The 16,670-nt window shown below is 37.0% G+C and overlaps 1 protein-coding gene across 5 annotated transcripts in view; it reads left to right on the top strand.

The window, feature by feature from the left end:
* Il13ra2 (interleukin 13 receptor subunit alpha 2) overlaps nucleotides 1-16,670 on the top strand; it is a 53,416-nt gene that overhangs the window by 21,892 nt on the left and 14,854 nt on the right. For 4 of the 5 annotated variants that reach the window (XM_090325636.1, XM_090325632.1, XM_090325631.1 and 1 more), the window contains 4 exons: nucleotides 6,812-6,940; nucleotides 7,367-7,518; nucleotides 10,566-10,719; nucleotides 11,204-11,324. In XM_090325636.1, the coding sequence (XP_090181762.1) occupies nucleotides 6,847-6,940; nucleotides 7,367-7,518; nucleotides 10,566-10,719; nucleotides 11,204-11,324 (521 nt within the window). In that variant the 5' untranslated portion in view covers nucleotides 6,812-6,846. Of the gene's footprint in view, nucleotides 1-6,517; nucleotides 6,579-6,811; nucleotides 6,941-7,366; nucleotides 7,519-10,565; nucleotides 10,720-11,203; nucleotides 11,325-16,670 lie in introns of those variants that run through there. The other variant, XM_090325634.1, reaches the window with a different exon arrangement.

Genomic DNA, 16,670 nt, shown 5'->3' with positions numbered 1-16,670 from the left:
AATAATATCAAGGCACAAAAATAGGCTGAGGGGAAGTTGGGCTGTGGCTCAGGATTAGGGTGGTAACCTTGAGAGGAAGAGCTCAGGGAAAGCGCCCAGGCCCAGAGTTCAAGCCTCATGATCCACAAAATAAATAGGCCTGAATGAAGATCAATGGATCAGAATAGAAGACCCAGAAATGAACTAACTCCTATAGCCATCTAATAGTCAACAAGGAAGCCAAAACAAAGGCTGGAAGACAGATTCTTCTACACATGGTGCTGGTAAAACTGGATATCCACATGCAGAATACTGAAACTGGGTCCTTACATATCACCTTATGCCAGAATCAATTAAAAATGGACCAAAAGACTTCAATGTAAGACTGGAAACCATGAAACTTATACAGGAAAGGCTAGGGGAGACACTAGGGCTCCTGGGTACAGATTGAAACTTTCTAAGTAAGATTCCAGAAAATCAAAAATTCAAAGAAAGTAGTAATAAATGTGATTATATCAAACAAAACTTTCTACATGGAATCAGATAAACTAATATGTAAAGCAGAAAGATCACAGAATGGGAGATGATTTTAACCAGATATACATTAGACAAGGGCCTACTATCCAAAATATACTTAGAACTCAAAAAATTGAACTCTCAAAAAATAAAAACTCAAAGAAACAACAACCCAGTTAACAAATAGGGTACTAAAGACAGACTTCTCAAAAGAAGTAATGAGACCAATAGATACCTGAAGAATTTTTACCATCTCTGGCCATAACGGAAATGCAAATTCTCAACACAACTAGCAGTAACAAATGCTGGAATAGATGTAGCCAAAAGGGAACTCTATTGCACTATTGGTGGGAATGTAAGCTTCTTCTACCATTCTGGAAAGTACTTACGGAGGAGTCGCAAAAAAACTAAACATAGAACCACCCTTTGACCCAGTAATTCCATTCCTTGGCATTTATAAAATTGGCCGCAATTCAAGCCACACTAAAGCTGCCAGCAGAACAATGTTTGTTGCAGTATTATTTATTATAGCCAAGATATGGAATCAGCTGACACACCCCTCAATAGATGAATGCACATCGGATTTCTACTCATCCATCAGGAAGAATGATATTGTACCATTAGTAAGGAAATATAAATATTTGGGAAAAATTACATTAATATTAAGTGAAGTAATTCAGACCCACAGAAGCACAGGTTGCATGGTTTCCTTCATTTGTGGGAACTAGAATGTGCCTGTAAATCTACAGGTAAGAACATTGGGTGGTATGCAAGTGGTTATAAGTGAATTAACTAAAGTATAGTAGACTTTATATGGAGTGTGTAGATAGTATATTTTTTGCCAGTCCTGTGCTTGAGCTCAGTGCCTGAACACTACCCTTGGGCTATCTCAAGACTAGAGCTCTACCACTTGAGCCACAGCACCACTTTTGACATTTTTCTATGTATGTGGTACTGAGGAATCAAACCTGGGTCTTCGTGCATGCTAGGCAAGCCCTCTACCACTAGGCCAAACTCCTGGCCCCAGTTCTTTAGAAAAACTAACACAGAACCCCCAAAAGATGAGTACCCAAATGCTAGGATTATAGGCATGAGCCAAGTCTACCAGAATATGAATAATGTTTAATGATATGCTGAAAATATATACATATGTGCCTAGTTTTCCAAAAGTGAGAAGGCATTCATAAAAAAGGAGCAGGGAGTAGTTTATCTAATAAGGCATTTTCAAGACAAGATAGCAATTTAAAGTGGGGTGCCTATATGAATCTACAACTGTAAGAATATGTACATGAGGCCAATGGCTCTCCTCTAAAGTTGGTAAAGTCCCTATTGAGGTCATCGCTGGGGAGTGATAGTCATCATATCAAGAAGTAATTTCAACTATAATTGGTACTCTGGGACAATGGTGGAGCATGATGTTTGGCAAATGAACCCAGATACAGAATCATACCTATTTCTTGGCTTCTTTATGTTAGTCGTTCTTTTTTTTTTACCTGCATACCACATTCCAGTGTTCATTGGAGGAGACCTTGTCAGATTCTAAATGTAATTCAGGCAGCTATCCCATTTCCTATGCTTAAATGTGTTTGGCTGATCCATGATCCATATTTTAATAGCTAGAGTCAGATTTCAGTAGCCTATAATGAGAATAGAAGCCAATAGTTTTTTAAAGTCTTTATTTAGCATTAATGCAAACCATTTTGAAGGGCTATTAAAATTTTATGGGGAAGTGATAAAGAAAAACAACGGTGTTAGGATTTCTCTGATAGCATTTTATGGGCTTGATCATCATAGCTGATCTCAAAACATGGAACTGGTTTCCATTAGTAACCAGTATATTGTTCTATATGTTCATCTTATATGAGACCAGATCTGTGGAAGATTGATAACTTTCTTTTTTTATTTATTTTCAGTAATGGGGCTTGAATTCAGAGCCAGGGCACTATCCTGAGCTCTTTTGCTCAATGCTCTAAGACTGTGAGCCCCAGAACCACTTCTGGTTATCTAGGGGTCTAATTGGATATGAGTCCAACAGACTTTCCTCCCAGGACTGGCTTTCAACAGTGATCCTCAGATCTTAGCTTCCTGAGAAGCTAGGATTACAAGTATGACCCACCAATATTCAGCAAGATTGCTAATTTTCTAGCAATCAATCTAATTAAATATGAATCAAAGAGCTACCCTAGGATAGAAAATGAAGAGGGAAGAATTGAGAAGACAGTGATATGAGCTGGGTCTCACAAGAGAAATTGACTCCTTTTATGAGTTCATGAATTAAAAAAATAGCATGATATTGATACAGCCAGGATATATAACTGAAGAAAGCCACAGACAGAAGTCCCAGAAGAAAAGCTTTGTTATCTTATATCAGATATTTGATATAAGGCAAAAGTGCTTGGGAATCAAGTGGTCTTTGTTCTGGATCCAGCTCTATTACTAACTTGCTTTGTAATCTTGGACCAGTTAGTGTTTTAATTACTAGTATCTAAATAATGATTTACTAGCATTGTTTCAGATAAACCAGTCAGCTCCAATTTGATCCCATGCAATAACAGAAGTTAATCAGCATTGGCATAATATAGAGGGATAAGGTTTTATGAAAAATGTGGAGCATCTGTCTTTCTGAATTAGTCTATATAAGATAAAAGAAAGGTGATTATTGACCTGAAAAAGGAAATGAAAGTAGAACTGAGGAAGTGGAAAACCTCCATGCTCTAGGAATGGAAGATTAACATCAGGAAAATGGCAATCCTGCCAAGAGCTATCTACAAATTCAATGCAATACCCATTAATATCCCAATGTCATTCTTTAAGGAAATAGAGGACACAATCCAAAAATCCATATGGAATAATCAAAGACCCTGGCCAAGCACGGTGGCTCACACCTGTAATCCTAGCTACTGAGGAGGCTGAGATCTGAGGATCAAGGTTCAAAGCCAGCACAAAAGGACCTGTGACTCTTATCTCCAATTAACCTCTAGAAAATGGGAAGCGGATAGTGGCTCAAGGGTAGGGCTGGAAGAGGTCAGGGACAGGGCCCAGGCCCAGGAATAGTGTGGTAGCCTTAAACTGAAGAGCTCAAAGACAGTGCCCAGGCCAAGTTCAAACCCCATGACCCACAAAAAAATAAATAAATGAAAGTCCCAGTATGGCAAAAACAATCCTTGGCCAAAAGAACAGCATTAGAGGAGTATCGATACCAAACTTTAGACTCTGTTACAGAGGTATAGTAATCAAAACAGCTTGGTACTGACACAAGAAGAGGCCTGAGAACCAGTGGAAGAGAACTGAAGACTCAATATGAACCCACAAGACATATGGCACCTAGTCTTTGATAAGGGAGCCAAAAGATAGGATGGAAGAAAGCCTCTTCAACAAGTGGTGCTTGCAGAATTAGTTAAATTGGATCCTATGTCACCCTGTACCGGGATTAATTCCAATGGATCAAAGACCTTGAGGTAAAAGCAGACATCCAGAAAACTATACAGGAAGGAATTACAGGAAGGAATAGGAAACTGCTTTAAACTGCAGAGCTTCTATATGGCAAAGACATAGCTAGCAAGTTAAACAGAAAGCCCACAGAGTGGGAGAAGATCTTCACTACAACAGACAAAGGTCTCATATCTAAAATATACCTACAGCTCAAAAAATCGAATCTCTCAAAAAATCCTCAAAGAAACAACCGTACCATTAAAAGGTGGGCAAAAGATTTAAAGAGAGGTTTCTCTCAAGAGGAAATAAAAATGGCCTATAGGCACATGAAGAAATGTTCGATATCACTGGCCATAAAAGAAATGCAAATCAAAAAAACTTTGAGATTCCACTTCACTCCAGTTAGAATGGCTATAATCAAGAAACCTAATAACAACAGATGCTGGTGGGGATGTGGCCAGGAGGGATTGTTACTACACTGTTGGTGGGAGTGTGAATTCATTCTACTAGTCTGGAAAGCAGTATGGTGGTTCCACTCCTTGGCATTTACCCAATTGTCTAGAAAGAAGGACATACTAAATCCACTAGCACATTGATGTTCATTTCAGCACTATTTATCATAGCGAAGATATGAAACCAAGCCAGATGCCCCACACTTGATGATTGGATCAACAAGATGTGTTACTTATACACAATGGCATTCTATGTTGCCATCAGAAAGAATGACATCTCCCCATTTGTAAGGAAATGGAAAGACTTAGTGAAGTAAGCCAGATTCAGAAGGAACATAGGCTCAATGGTTTCCCTCATTTGTCATAATCAATAGAAACCTTGGACCCTCCAAATAGAGATTTATAATAGAGAAAAACCTAGATACGCAAGGCCATATAGTATGACACTAAATGAAAGAACTCCAGGATATAGAAACAAAAGTCATATAATGAGTGATAGTTTTCCTTAATGTACTATGTTATCTCTCATCTCTCTTGCTGTCCCTTGGTTATCTCATATGGTTACAGTATTTCTCTGTATCTGTATCTGTTATCTGTATATTGTATATCTGCATATTTGGTTATTTGAAGTTGGATAGGGAAGGGGGGAAACAAGATGAGGAGTGGGGGTAAGGGGAGGGAAATGGGGACCAAGATATGAGATATCAATGTTTGTGAAGTAATGAACCTTCTATCTGGTGGATATAATGTAACTCTTCTATTAATTACAATAAAAATATATGAAAAAAAAAGACTAAACATAGATCTCCCCTATGACCCAGCAATCCTACTCCTTGGCTTTTACCCAAATATCCAGAAACAAGGCCATACTAAAGCCACTAGCAAAATGATGTTCATTGCAGCACTATTTACCATAGCAAAGATTTGGAACCAACCCAGATGCCCCTCAGTAGATGATTGGATCAAGAAGATGTGGTATTTATACACAATGGAATTCTATGCTGCTATCAGAAAGAATGACATTGCCCTATTTGTAAGGAAATGGAAAGACTTGGAAGACATCATATTAAGTGAAGTAAGCCAGACCCAAAGGAACATAGGGTCTACAGTTTGTCTCACTTGTAATTATTTGCACACATCTAGGACTCTCGGAGCAGAGGATCATAGTAGCTCCAAAGCTTGTACACATAAGGTCATATAGTATGAGACTAAATGGAATGAATTCTACGATACAGAAACAAGAGCTTTATGTTTGTGATTTTTGTTATTAATGTACTGTGCTATTTTGTCTTTTTTCCCCTTATGGTTGATCTCATGTGGTTAATGTATCTGAGTTTGTTACCTGGTATGTTTTATATACATTTGTTTGTTTATTTGGAGTAAGAAGGGAGAGGAGGGAAACAAGATTATTGGGAGTGGGTCGGGGGAGGGAAATGAGGGGGAAACATGAGAAGGGGTATCAATGTGGGAGAAGTAATGTACCCATTACCTGATGAATGTAACTGTAAACCCTCTATACGTTACCCTGAAAATAAATTTTAAAGAAAAAGAAAGGTGGTGTTAGAATCTTAGAATAAATTGCCTTTAATCCTTAACAGTTCATGAAATTCCTGGTTCTACAAGTATAGACTCAGAAAGAAGTGTGTGGAGCTAAGAGTACTAATTAAAAAAAATATTTTGTGGTAGTCCTGGGGCTTGAACTCAAGGCCTGAGCACTGTCCCTGAGATTCGTTTTTTCTCTCAAGGATTGTACTCTACCACTGAACCACAGCACCCCCTCTGCCTTTTCCTAAGTAGTTTATTGGAGATAAGAATCTCAAAGACTTTCCTTCCCAGGCTAGCTTTGAAAAGTCATCCACAGAGCTCTGCCTCCTGAGTAGTTAGGGTTATAGCCATAAGCCACAAGTGACTTGCACTAAGTTTTCTTAAAAAACTAGAATATTTTGGACAAGGCCTGGCTATATACACCTGTAATCCCTACTACTTTGGAAGAGTAGCATACTTTGGTGAGCACTCTCAGGAGAAAGATTAAAAAAATTGTTTATTTTATCAGAGAATTTGTTAGCCTTTTCCTCTGTTGCTAGGGTATATGATCACTATGGAAACTATTGATGTCGCAGTGCCCTCCCTGTACCAGTGAGAACACTGTGGTGGGTCAGACCCCAGCTTCATGTAGAAGACTGAAGTGAAGGGTCATATGTGAGTATGTCCAGATTTTGTTTTGATTTTATTCTTATTAGAAAGTTGAGACTAGAATTTTCACACTCAAATTACATTGTTTCTGAACTTGCTTATTTCTATTTCAATAGTTCAAGGAACATAGCTTTTTCTAACTTTTGGTAGAAAGTACAAGATCTCCCAAATGTATTATTTATAATTTTGAATCACTTGTAGTAAGATAAAATTACTAAGACATGTTTGTTTCTGCTTAGATTGACAAGATTTCAAGGTATTGAATCTTGGAGAAATGGCTTTTGTTTGTCTGGATATTAGATGTCCGTGGATATTCCTTATCTGCACACTATTTGGCTGTACTTTGTCTTCAAACACGGAGATAAAAGGTAAGTAAATTTTTAAAATGGATTTTAATGAGATCTTAAAAAAATTGGAATAGTAACTGTCTTTTGAACCTATACTGGGAAAGCAATACTGGTAATGAATTGTTATTAGGAATAGTTTAAGAAGTTTGTATACAATATGTATATTATTAGTCTGCCTTGTAACTAATGACAAAAACTTTATATGATTTTTTTACATATAGAATCAAATAATATGTGGTAATTGGGATTATCCTTTTCCATTTATAATAGTTTCAAGGATTTTCTGTGTTATGGCATTTACTTGTACTTTTTTTTCTGTCTAAATAAAATTTTATAGTATGACTATATGTTGTTAACCTGTTCATCAGTTTAGAAGTAACCTGTGGTTAGCAATGAACATCATAAAATACAAAGAAAATTTTAAAATAAATCTAAATTTCATTTCAGTTAATCCTCCTCGGAATTTTGAAATAGTGGACCCTGGATATTTAGGTTATCTCTATTTGCGATGGCAACCTCCACTGGCTTTGGATAAATTTGAGAAATGCACAGTAGAGTATGTTCTAAAATACAGAAATGTTGATAGTCAACGATGGAGGGTAAGTAAAGCATACACTTACAGTGTGTTAGTGGCTATTAGGTGTTTGATTGTGACACATGACTATTTTAGCTTCCAGATCTTGACAGTTGAATTTAGCATATAACACACTGCCAAGAATACTTATGTCTCCTCTTAGGTTGCTTTTGATACCATCCAGGGCTAACAGTAGTATTGCAAGTACAAGAAACAAAAGTACTTGGTTTTGTAGAGTTTAGACTATGAGGAAAGCTCATATATTTCCCCATATTTGGGGGGGGCAGTCCTGGGGCTTAGACTCAGGGCCTTGGCACTGTCATTGGACTTTTCTCAAGGCTAGCGCTCTACCACTTGAGCCACAGCACCGCTTCTGGCTTTTTATGTGTACGTGGTACTGAGGAATCGAACCCGGGTCTTCGTGTATGCTAGACAAGAATTCTACCACTAGGCCACACTCCTGTCCCCATATTTTAAAAACATAATTTTATTATTATTAAGGTGTTGCAGACAGGAGTGAGCATCTCACAATTTAGTTTGTGAGTATATTTCTTTTCTCAGACACTGTCTCCCTTTCCTTTAGTTTCCCCAGTTTCCCTCTTGCACCCCTGCCCTCAAGTTACACAAGTCATTTTCACATACAGTATACTGAATAACATGAATGCATTTGTTCACTCTTCCCCTCTCCCTTTCTGCACCTATTTTTGCACCTATAAAAGAAAAAAAATCAAAGCAAAAACAAACACCACCACACCAGACCAAAAATATAACATAAGAAACATGCTTCCATTTCTTAGAGTTAGTTTCAATAAATAGTGTTTTAAATGTTCAGAAAAGTTACACCTCGGATTCCTTCACTAAGGCCATCCTGCTTTTCTGGGTGTGAATACCTAGGATTCTATTTTAGATCTAGTTTTCACATTTGAGAGTACTTGGCTTTCTTTCACTTAGTACGATTTGTTTCAGGTTCATCAATTTCCCTGCAAATGGATGAGTAAAATTCCATTGTATATTGAATTGTTGGTAGGAATGCAAACTAGAAAAAACACTCTGAAAGGCAATTTGGAGATTCCTCATAAAACTAAACATAGATCTTCCCTACAACCCAGCCATACTAGTGGTCATCTATTCAGAACATCACAAGCCAGGACATTGTAAAGACACTTAGACATGCATTTTCATTGCTGCCCTGTTCACAGTAGTAAAGATATGGAAACAGCCCATATGTCCTATCAGCAAAACGTAATATGTATGTATATACATACATACATATGGGACTGGGTGCTGTTTCTGAGACTCTTTGTGCTAAAGGCTAGCACTCTACCACTTGATCCACAGTGTCATGTCTGGCTTTTTCTGAATAGTTTACTGGAGATAAGTGTCTCTTGTACTTTCTTTCCCAGGCTGACTTTGAATCAAAATCCTCAGATCTCAGCCTCCTGAGTAGCTAGGAGTACAGGCATGAGCCACCAGAGCCCAGCCATTTTACATATTATGTATTTCTTTTTTAATATTTCTTACAGTGCAATCTATTTTCTGTTGCTATAACAAAATACCTAAAGCTGCATAATGAATAAAGAGTATAGGTTTATCTCAATTATAATTTTTGAGGTTAAAAGTGCAAGATGGTATGGCCCAATTTGTCCTGCACTTTGTGAGGGCTTCATGGTAGATGTCATAGTGGCAGCACATGTGAAAGGGATAACATGACCAGATAGAAAACTAGACAGTGGGAAGACACCAGACTTGGTTTTTATTATAAGCCACTCTTAGAGGCTGACTGACAGCTTACTGCCCTGGGAGCAGTGTTCTCAATGACCTTATTACCTTACCTGTTAAAGAGTGTATCACCTCCCAGCATTCCTATACTAAGGACTTAAGCAAGAGGAGCCCTTGAGATATTCCTCAAGCTGTAATTAGTACTTAGCAACTGTACACTTAGATATGGGTCTTTTATATGCCATTATTCTGTGAAGATTTTCTCTGCGTGAGACAAGTTGTATTTATCCTTGCATTCAACTTACAGCATATAATACAATAAAATCTCTCTGGACTTGCCTTAAAACATTAACTATTTCTGTACTCAGCAAACATGCTTATTCAAAGGTCTTGTTGCAATAAGAAATTCTGTTAATTTCATAATTCAGCTAGGCAGTTCCAAGGAACAACTTAGGTCAAGTATTTATGGAGCAGATTTTTGTACCAGACACTCTGTTAAGTATCAGGAATGTAAGAATTGATAATATACACCAGGCTTCATTGACTCAAGCCTGTATTCCTAGCTATTCAAGAGGCTGAAATTCAGGGGACTGTGGCTTGAAGCAAGCCTGGGCAGAAAAAGTTTTCAAAATTCCACATCCAAAGTAATTACCAAAGAACTGGTGCTGTAGCTCAAGTGGTAGAGCAATAGCCTTGAGCTGAAGAGCTCAGGGACAGTGCCCAGGTGCAGAGTTCAAGCCCCATGGCCAACAAACAAAACAAAACAAAACGAAACGAAGTAATTGCACAAAAGCCAGGCTGGAGGTACAGCAAGTGTATAGCATTAGCCTTGCAAACCTCAAAACTTTAAGGCTCTGAGTTCAAATTATTCCACCAAAGAAAGGGGGAGGAGAGAGAGAACAATACCATATAATTTTCATCTTCCAGGCTTCTCTGGTTCCCTGCAGGATTTTATCTTACATGATTTCTGAATGTTTCATATTATATTTGAAGGACAAATTAGTCACTATTATATAAAAATGCAGAAATGATCTATTTGGTTCCAAGTGGCTTAGAGCTCATGAATCTACCATACATACCTTGCCCCCTCTGGAAGTTTGGGATTTGCTTTTTTGCTTTGAATGAGATGCTAAGGTTTAAATTGTCTTTAATGATATGGTGTACAGAGATGAACTTGGCCAGAATACATGTGGAACATTCTAGCAAACAAGCACCAGGACTATCTTAGATATTAGAAACCCTCCAAACCCTCTGGGGTAGGGTAGGTATTAATGATTTCTTAGCCTCTTAATATGGCTCATTATACTATAGGTGTTTTTCAACTTGACATGGTTTCTTATTTTTATCAAACAGACCGTCATTACTAAGAATCTGCACTACAAAGATGGATTTGATCTCAACAAAAGAATTGAAGCAAAAGTACACACACTTTTGTCAAGTCAATGTACAAATGGATCAGAGGCTCAAAGTTCATGGTCAGAAGCAACTTATTGGACACAAGAACAAGGTTAAAACGATGCTTCTCTTTCACATTTCCTATTCCAGAACAATCTGGATAGTGTATAAATCCCACGATCCTTAGGTACTAGGCTGTATATATAGTAGATCTATAAACTTGGCACAAAATAGAATCCTTAGTAATGAGTGGCTGGCTTTTTAAAATTCTTTCAACCACAAAACAAATTTGGCAAAACTTAAATATATTAATATAGTTCTCAGGTTTGTGAAATATTAATAAACTTGTGTGAACATTTGTTCAATTACTTGGAATATCCTTGAATAAATTATCATACTATCAGTAAATGAACCCGTAAACGTTTTTAGTTTTGCATATCTCACTTATACTGAAGTGATTTTCAATAACTTCCTCTTAATGTTATTTTGCTTGTTAAATGAAGTGATAGGGCCAAAAGAAATGAAATAAAATTACCTAATTCACAAATGATTCATCACCGTGCCTTTCAAGCATTTACAGTTCATTCATTTCTTAGGAAGTGTGGAAACCAAGATAAAGGACATGGATTGTGTGTATTACAACTGGAAGTATTTAGTCTGTTCTTGGAAACCTGGCATGAGTGAACATACTGATACAAATTACAACTTGTTTTTCTGGTAAGTATTTCTATACATAGAAATCTTTATTAGGAAAATGACAACTAAAATTAACATACTATGTGACTATATTTAACATTGAAATCATGATATCATGATTTCATAGTTTTATTTATGATAATTATAATCATTTGTGTTTAAAATAAGACTAAGTGGTCTTAGGATACACACATTACAATGTATCCTATGAAGTAATATTGGAATGAGGTCACTGTTCCATACTGCATTAAATTTTTCTTCCTTTAGTGCCTTGGTCTAAAATATTCATGACTGACCAAAACTATTTGGGCATATCTTATACTTTTGCCTTTTAGAAAAGTATTTATATATTAAGCTGGGTTTTTAAAAATTCCTACAGTTAACTGTCACCAAAGCTTTTAAAGCCATCTTGATTCTTCTATTTCCTTTGTTCATTAATTGTTTCATGATAGCATGGACAACCATCTTTTTGAAAATAGGCAAACCCATTGTTTCTCATTCTTATTGTAAGATTCCCTTACCCTCCTTTCTCACCTGGATTATTGTAATTACACAATGTTTACTGTACCTCTAGCCTTTCCTCTTCCAACCTGTCCTTTCCTGTTATGTACACTACAGAAAGCTTCAACTCCTTCCACCTCCATCTTCATATGCCAGTCCCATATTAAGGCTTTGATTTTTGCATATGGCCTTCAGGATAGAATGTAGGTTGCTATTCAAGTCTGTTTCTCTATTTCAGTATCTTTCCAGCATTAGGATTCAATAATATGAATATCTTGCTCTCCTTTCATGCAGCTCTCCTTTCAGCCATGTGATAACCTTTTGTTTTTGTGTATATTGTCCTCTGGAATGGCCTCTGACTCTCTCTCTTTAACCAACTCATATCCATTCAGTGCTCATCTGCTATTCAGTTTCATTAATACTTTACTGCTCATGCTTCTATTTAGTTTTTCTCTGAACTATTGCTTTTGTTGTTGTTGTTGTTGTTGTTGACTGTGGGGCTTGAATTCTGTGCCTAGGCTCTGTCCCTGAGCTCTTCAGTTCAAGGCTAGCCCTCTAATCACTTGAGCCACAGCGACACGTCTGGTGGTTACTTGGAGATAAGAGTCCCATGGACTTCAGTGCTCGGGGTGGCTTTGAACCATGAACCTCAGATCTCAGCCTCCTGAGTAGCTTGGATTATAGGCATTAGCCTGAATGATGGCTTTTAAACTCTTGATTATTTATTGTCCAGATGATATTTTAAGTTACCACATATGTGTGCTTTGTGGCCTCAAAATTTTAGGGGATTTATGGGCTTGAAATTATTTCTTACATTTCTCTTGACTACCTCCAGAGTGCTATGCTCACAGTAGAGTACCACTTAATATTAACTAAATCAATACGAAAAATGTGATTTCACTAAAAATTGATAAGTAAGGATCAGAACTTGGGCACTTATTAAATGAAACAAAATGAATAATGGGCCAAGTGCTACTGTTTGTGAGGGTTAGGCCTAGATTTTTATGGCTTCTACATTAAAAAAACTCTAATTTATGTGACTAGATGTAAGCTATTACTACTCTCAAGAACTGAACTCTAATTCTAGTTCTCATGTCATTTAACAGGTAGGCCTTGGAAAGTAATTTTTCATTTAAGGATCTCAATTTCCACATTTGAAATAAGATGGGGCTATTTCTAATCGTATTTTCCATTAACTCAACAAATATTAGCCACCTACTAAAAGTAGACAATATTCTGGATAATTGAAAGTCAAAAGTATCAATAAGACAAATCACTTGCCCTTTTGTTTTTCACCTTTAACAGAATTTGATTCTCACTTATATAGGGAGAAACAAATAGTAATTCTTCAGAGAAGCTTGTCCACGGGCACAAAGTCTATCTGTATACTCTTAGGTACAGCCCTCAACTCTCCCATGTCTAAATTATGTGAACTAAAGCGTTTCTTGTAATGGGTTATAATTGTTCCAACACTTCTTAAGGTAAAGACTTGTCTTGGAATTAATTTAGTAAAATCAAGTTTTTTTTTTCTCCAGCAACTTATTAACTATTTTTAGCCCCTTAAAAGGGATTTGGACTGGTTTTAAGTCTAATGTCACATTTTATAAAGTAAGCTATTCTTAAGCGATTATTTAGGAAAATAAACTAGGCATTTGCTATTTAGGAAATTAAAATGAACCCCACCCACACCAATTCCATTCACTTTTTTTTTACTAGAATAAGACTCACTTTAAATGATATAGAAACATTTATTTCTTGCTCAGAAGAATGTGAAAATTAAACATTTATTTACCAAACAACGTCTCTTACTTTTATTATTATCTTGAAGTAGTAGGACAAAGGAATTGTTCTTTTTTTGCCAGTCCTGGGGCTTGAATTCAGGGCCTGAGAACTAACCTTGGGCCTTTTACTCAAGGCTAGTGGTCTGCCACTTGAGCCACAGCACCAATTCCAGATTTTTTCTATGTATGTGGGACCGAGGAATTGAACTTGGGTCTTCGTGCATGCCAGGCAAGCACTCTACCACTAGGCCAAACTCCCGGCCCCAGGAGTTATTCTTTATCAATGCAATGTATCTTGATCAGTATCACCACTTGAAACATTCTCACCCATTCATCCCCAACCTACTCCTTCTTTCACTCTTCTTAATTTTATAGGAAGTACATTGAATTCTTGACTGCATTCTCCCCTTCTCTTTGTCCATCCTTTCCCCTTGATTCCAGCCCACTCCTTTCAAGTACCTGCTTCCTGGTCATTTATTTTGCTGAGCTTTGATTTTGCCTTTCTAGAAGACTTTACTATTTGAGTTCTCCTTTGAATCTACCATATTTCAGTTCATACATTTGTATATACTTGCATACACTCAATGTATTTACTTGTAAGTTTAAAAGCTAAATCTAGCTTCCACATATAGAAGAAATCATGCATCCTTTCTGTCTCTGACTTTCTTCATTTAACATAATTTTTGTGCGTGCTCATCCAAGTTGGATTTTGTGACATTTATGTATTGATATGTGTTTCACTGAGGAACTAAATCCATCTTTTATAATTCCTCTATAAGATGTAGCTTCCTGTAAAAATAATTTTCCTACTGAGCCATTTCAAAGATAGCACGAGCCAAGATTTTCTTTTTTTTGGATATTTTATTATATTTTTAAAAAATTTTTTATTGTAATTAGTAAAAGGGTTACATGATATTTGCCAGATAGAAGGTGCATTAATTCACATACATTGATACCCTTTCACATGTCTTGGTACCCATTACCCTACCCCCCCGCCCCCCCACCCATCTTGGTTTTCCCCCCACCCATCTTGGTTTTCCCCCCTTCCCTATCAAATTTCAAATAACCAAGTACAACTAAATTCAATATGAGATGACCAATTGACAGCAAAGGAGATGAGAGACAACATAGTACATTAAGGACAACAATCGTTCCTTATATGGCTTTTGTTTCAATATCCTGGAGGAACTTTCAATTAGCTTCATACTATATGGCCTTATGTATCAGGATTTTGCTCTATTGCAAATCTCTGCTAGTAGAGCCCAAGGTTTCTAATGATTATGACAAATGAGGGAAACCATTGAGCCTAAGTTCCTTTGAGTCTGGCTTACTTCACTAAATATGATTTTTTCTAAGTCTTTCCATTTCCTAACAAATGGGGCAATGTCATTCTTTCTGACAGCAGCATAGAATTCCATTGTGTACAAATACCACAACTTGTTGATCCACTCTTTAATTGAGCCACATCTAGGTTGGTTCCATATCTTTGCTATGGTGAATAGTGCTGCAATGAACATTGTTGTGCAAGTGGATTTAGTATGCCCTTGTTTCTGCATGATTGGGTAAATGCCAAGTAGTGGAATTGCTGGGTCATAGGGGAGTTGTATGTTTAGCCTTTTAAGGCACTGCCACACTGCTTTCCATAGTGCTTGAACGAGTTTGCACTCCCACCAACAGTGTAGTAGTGATCCTTCCTGGCCACATCCCCTCCAGCATCTGTTATTATTCGTTTTCCTGATCCTGGCCATTCTAACTGGAGTGAGGTAGAATCTTAGAGTTGTTTTGATTTCCATTTCTTTTATGACCAGAGAAGTTGAGCATTTCTTTATGTGTCTATAGGCCATTTTTGTTTCTTCTTCAGAGAAGACTCTCTTTAAGTCTTTGGCCCATTTTTTAATGGGATGGTTGTTACTTTGGAGATTAGTTTTGGGGTGATTCAATTTTTTGAGTTGTTGATATATTTTAGATATGAGGCCTTTGTCCGTTGTTTGGTTGGTGAAGATCTTCTCCCACTCTGTAGGCTTCCTAATTAATTTACTAGCTATGTCCTTTGCCATACAAAAGCTCTGCAGTTTAATGCAGTCCCACTTATCCAGCCTTTCTCTGATTTGTTGTGATTCTTGGTCCTTATTAAGAAAGTTTCCACCTGTGCCAAGGAGGCCTAGTGTATCTCCTAATCCTTCCTGTAAAGTTTTCAGTGTGTCAGCTTTTACCTCCAGGTCTTTGATCCATTTGGAGTTAATTCTAGTGCAAGGTGACAAAGAAGGATCCAACTTTAGTTTTCTGCAGGTGCTTAACCAGTTCTGCCAGCACAACTTGTTGAAGAGGCTGTCTTTCTTCCATTCTATTTTTTTTGGCTCCCTTGTCAAAGATTAGGTGGCCATAGGTCTGTTGTTTATTTAAAGAATCCTATAGACTCTACTCCCAAGCTCCTTGAACTGATTCAAAACTTTGGATGAGTAGCAGGCTATAAAATCAACCCTCAAAAATCAACTGCCTTCCTTTACGCCAACAGTGACAGGAACGAGGCAATAATCAGGAAAGCAACTCCTTTCACAATAGCTTCAAAGAAAATAAAGTACCTAGGAATTAGCTTAACTAAGAATGTAAAGGACCTTTTTGATGAAAACTTTAAAACCCTAAAATAAGGAAATTAAAGCAGAACTAAGGAAATGGAAAAACCTCCCATGCTCCTGGATTGGAAGAATCAACATTGTGAAAATGACAATATTGCCAAGGGCTATCTACAAATTCAATGCAATACCCATCAATATCCCAATCGCATTCTTTAAAGAAATAGAAGAAGCAATTCAAAATTTCATATGGAATAATAAAAGACCCCGTATAGCAAAAACACTTCTTAGCAGAAAGAACGGCGCTGGAGGAATTTCAATTCCAAACTTTAGACTCTATTACAGAGCTATAATTCTCAAAACAGCTTGGTACTGGCACAAGAACAGGCCAAGATTTTCTTAATAGAAATCGTTGTGTTGTATTTTTAAACACTGTTGATGAGTTGCACAAACTAAGGACATGAGTACCATCTTTATCTTGTCTTTGAGGTTTTATGAAATTTCTCAGTGGA

Source organism: Megascapheus bottae, chromosome X (genome assembly GCF_031878675.1).
Source record: "Megascapheus bottae isolate mThoBot1 chromosome X, mThoBot2.hap1, whole genome shotgun sequence".
NCBI classification, from domain to species: domain Eukaryota; kingdom Metazoa; phylum Chordata; class Mammalia; order Rodentia; family Geomyidae; genus Megascapheus; species Megascapheus bottae.
The sequence above is the reverse complement of the archived record's forward strand: the minus strand, read 5'-3'. Positions and strand labels throughout refer to the sequence as shown.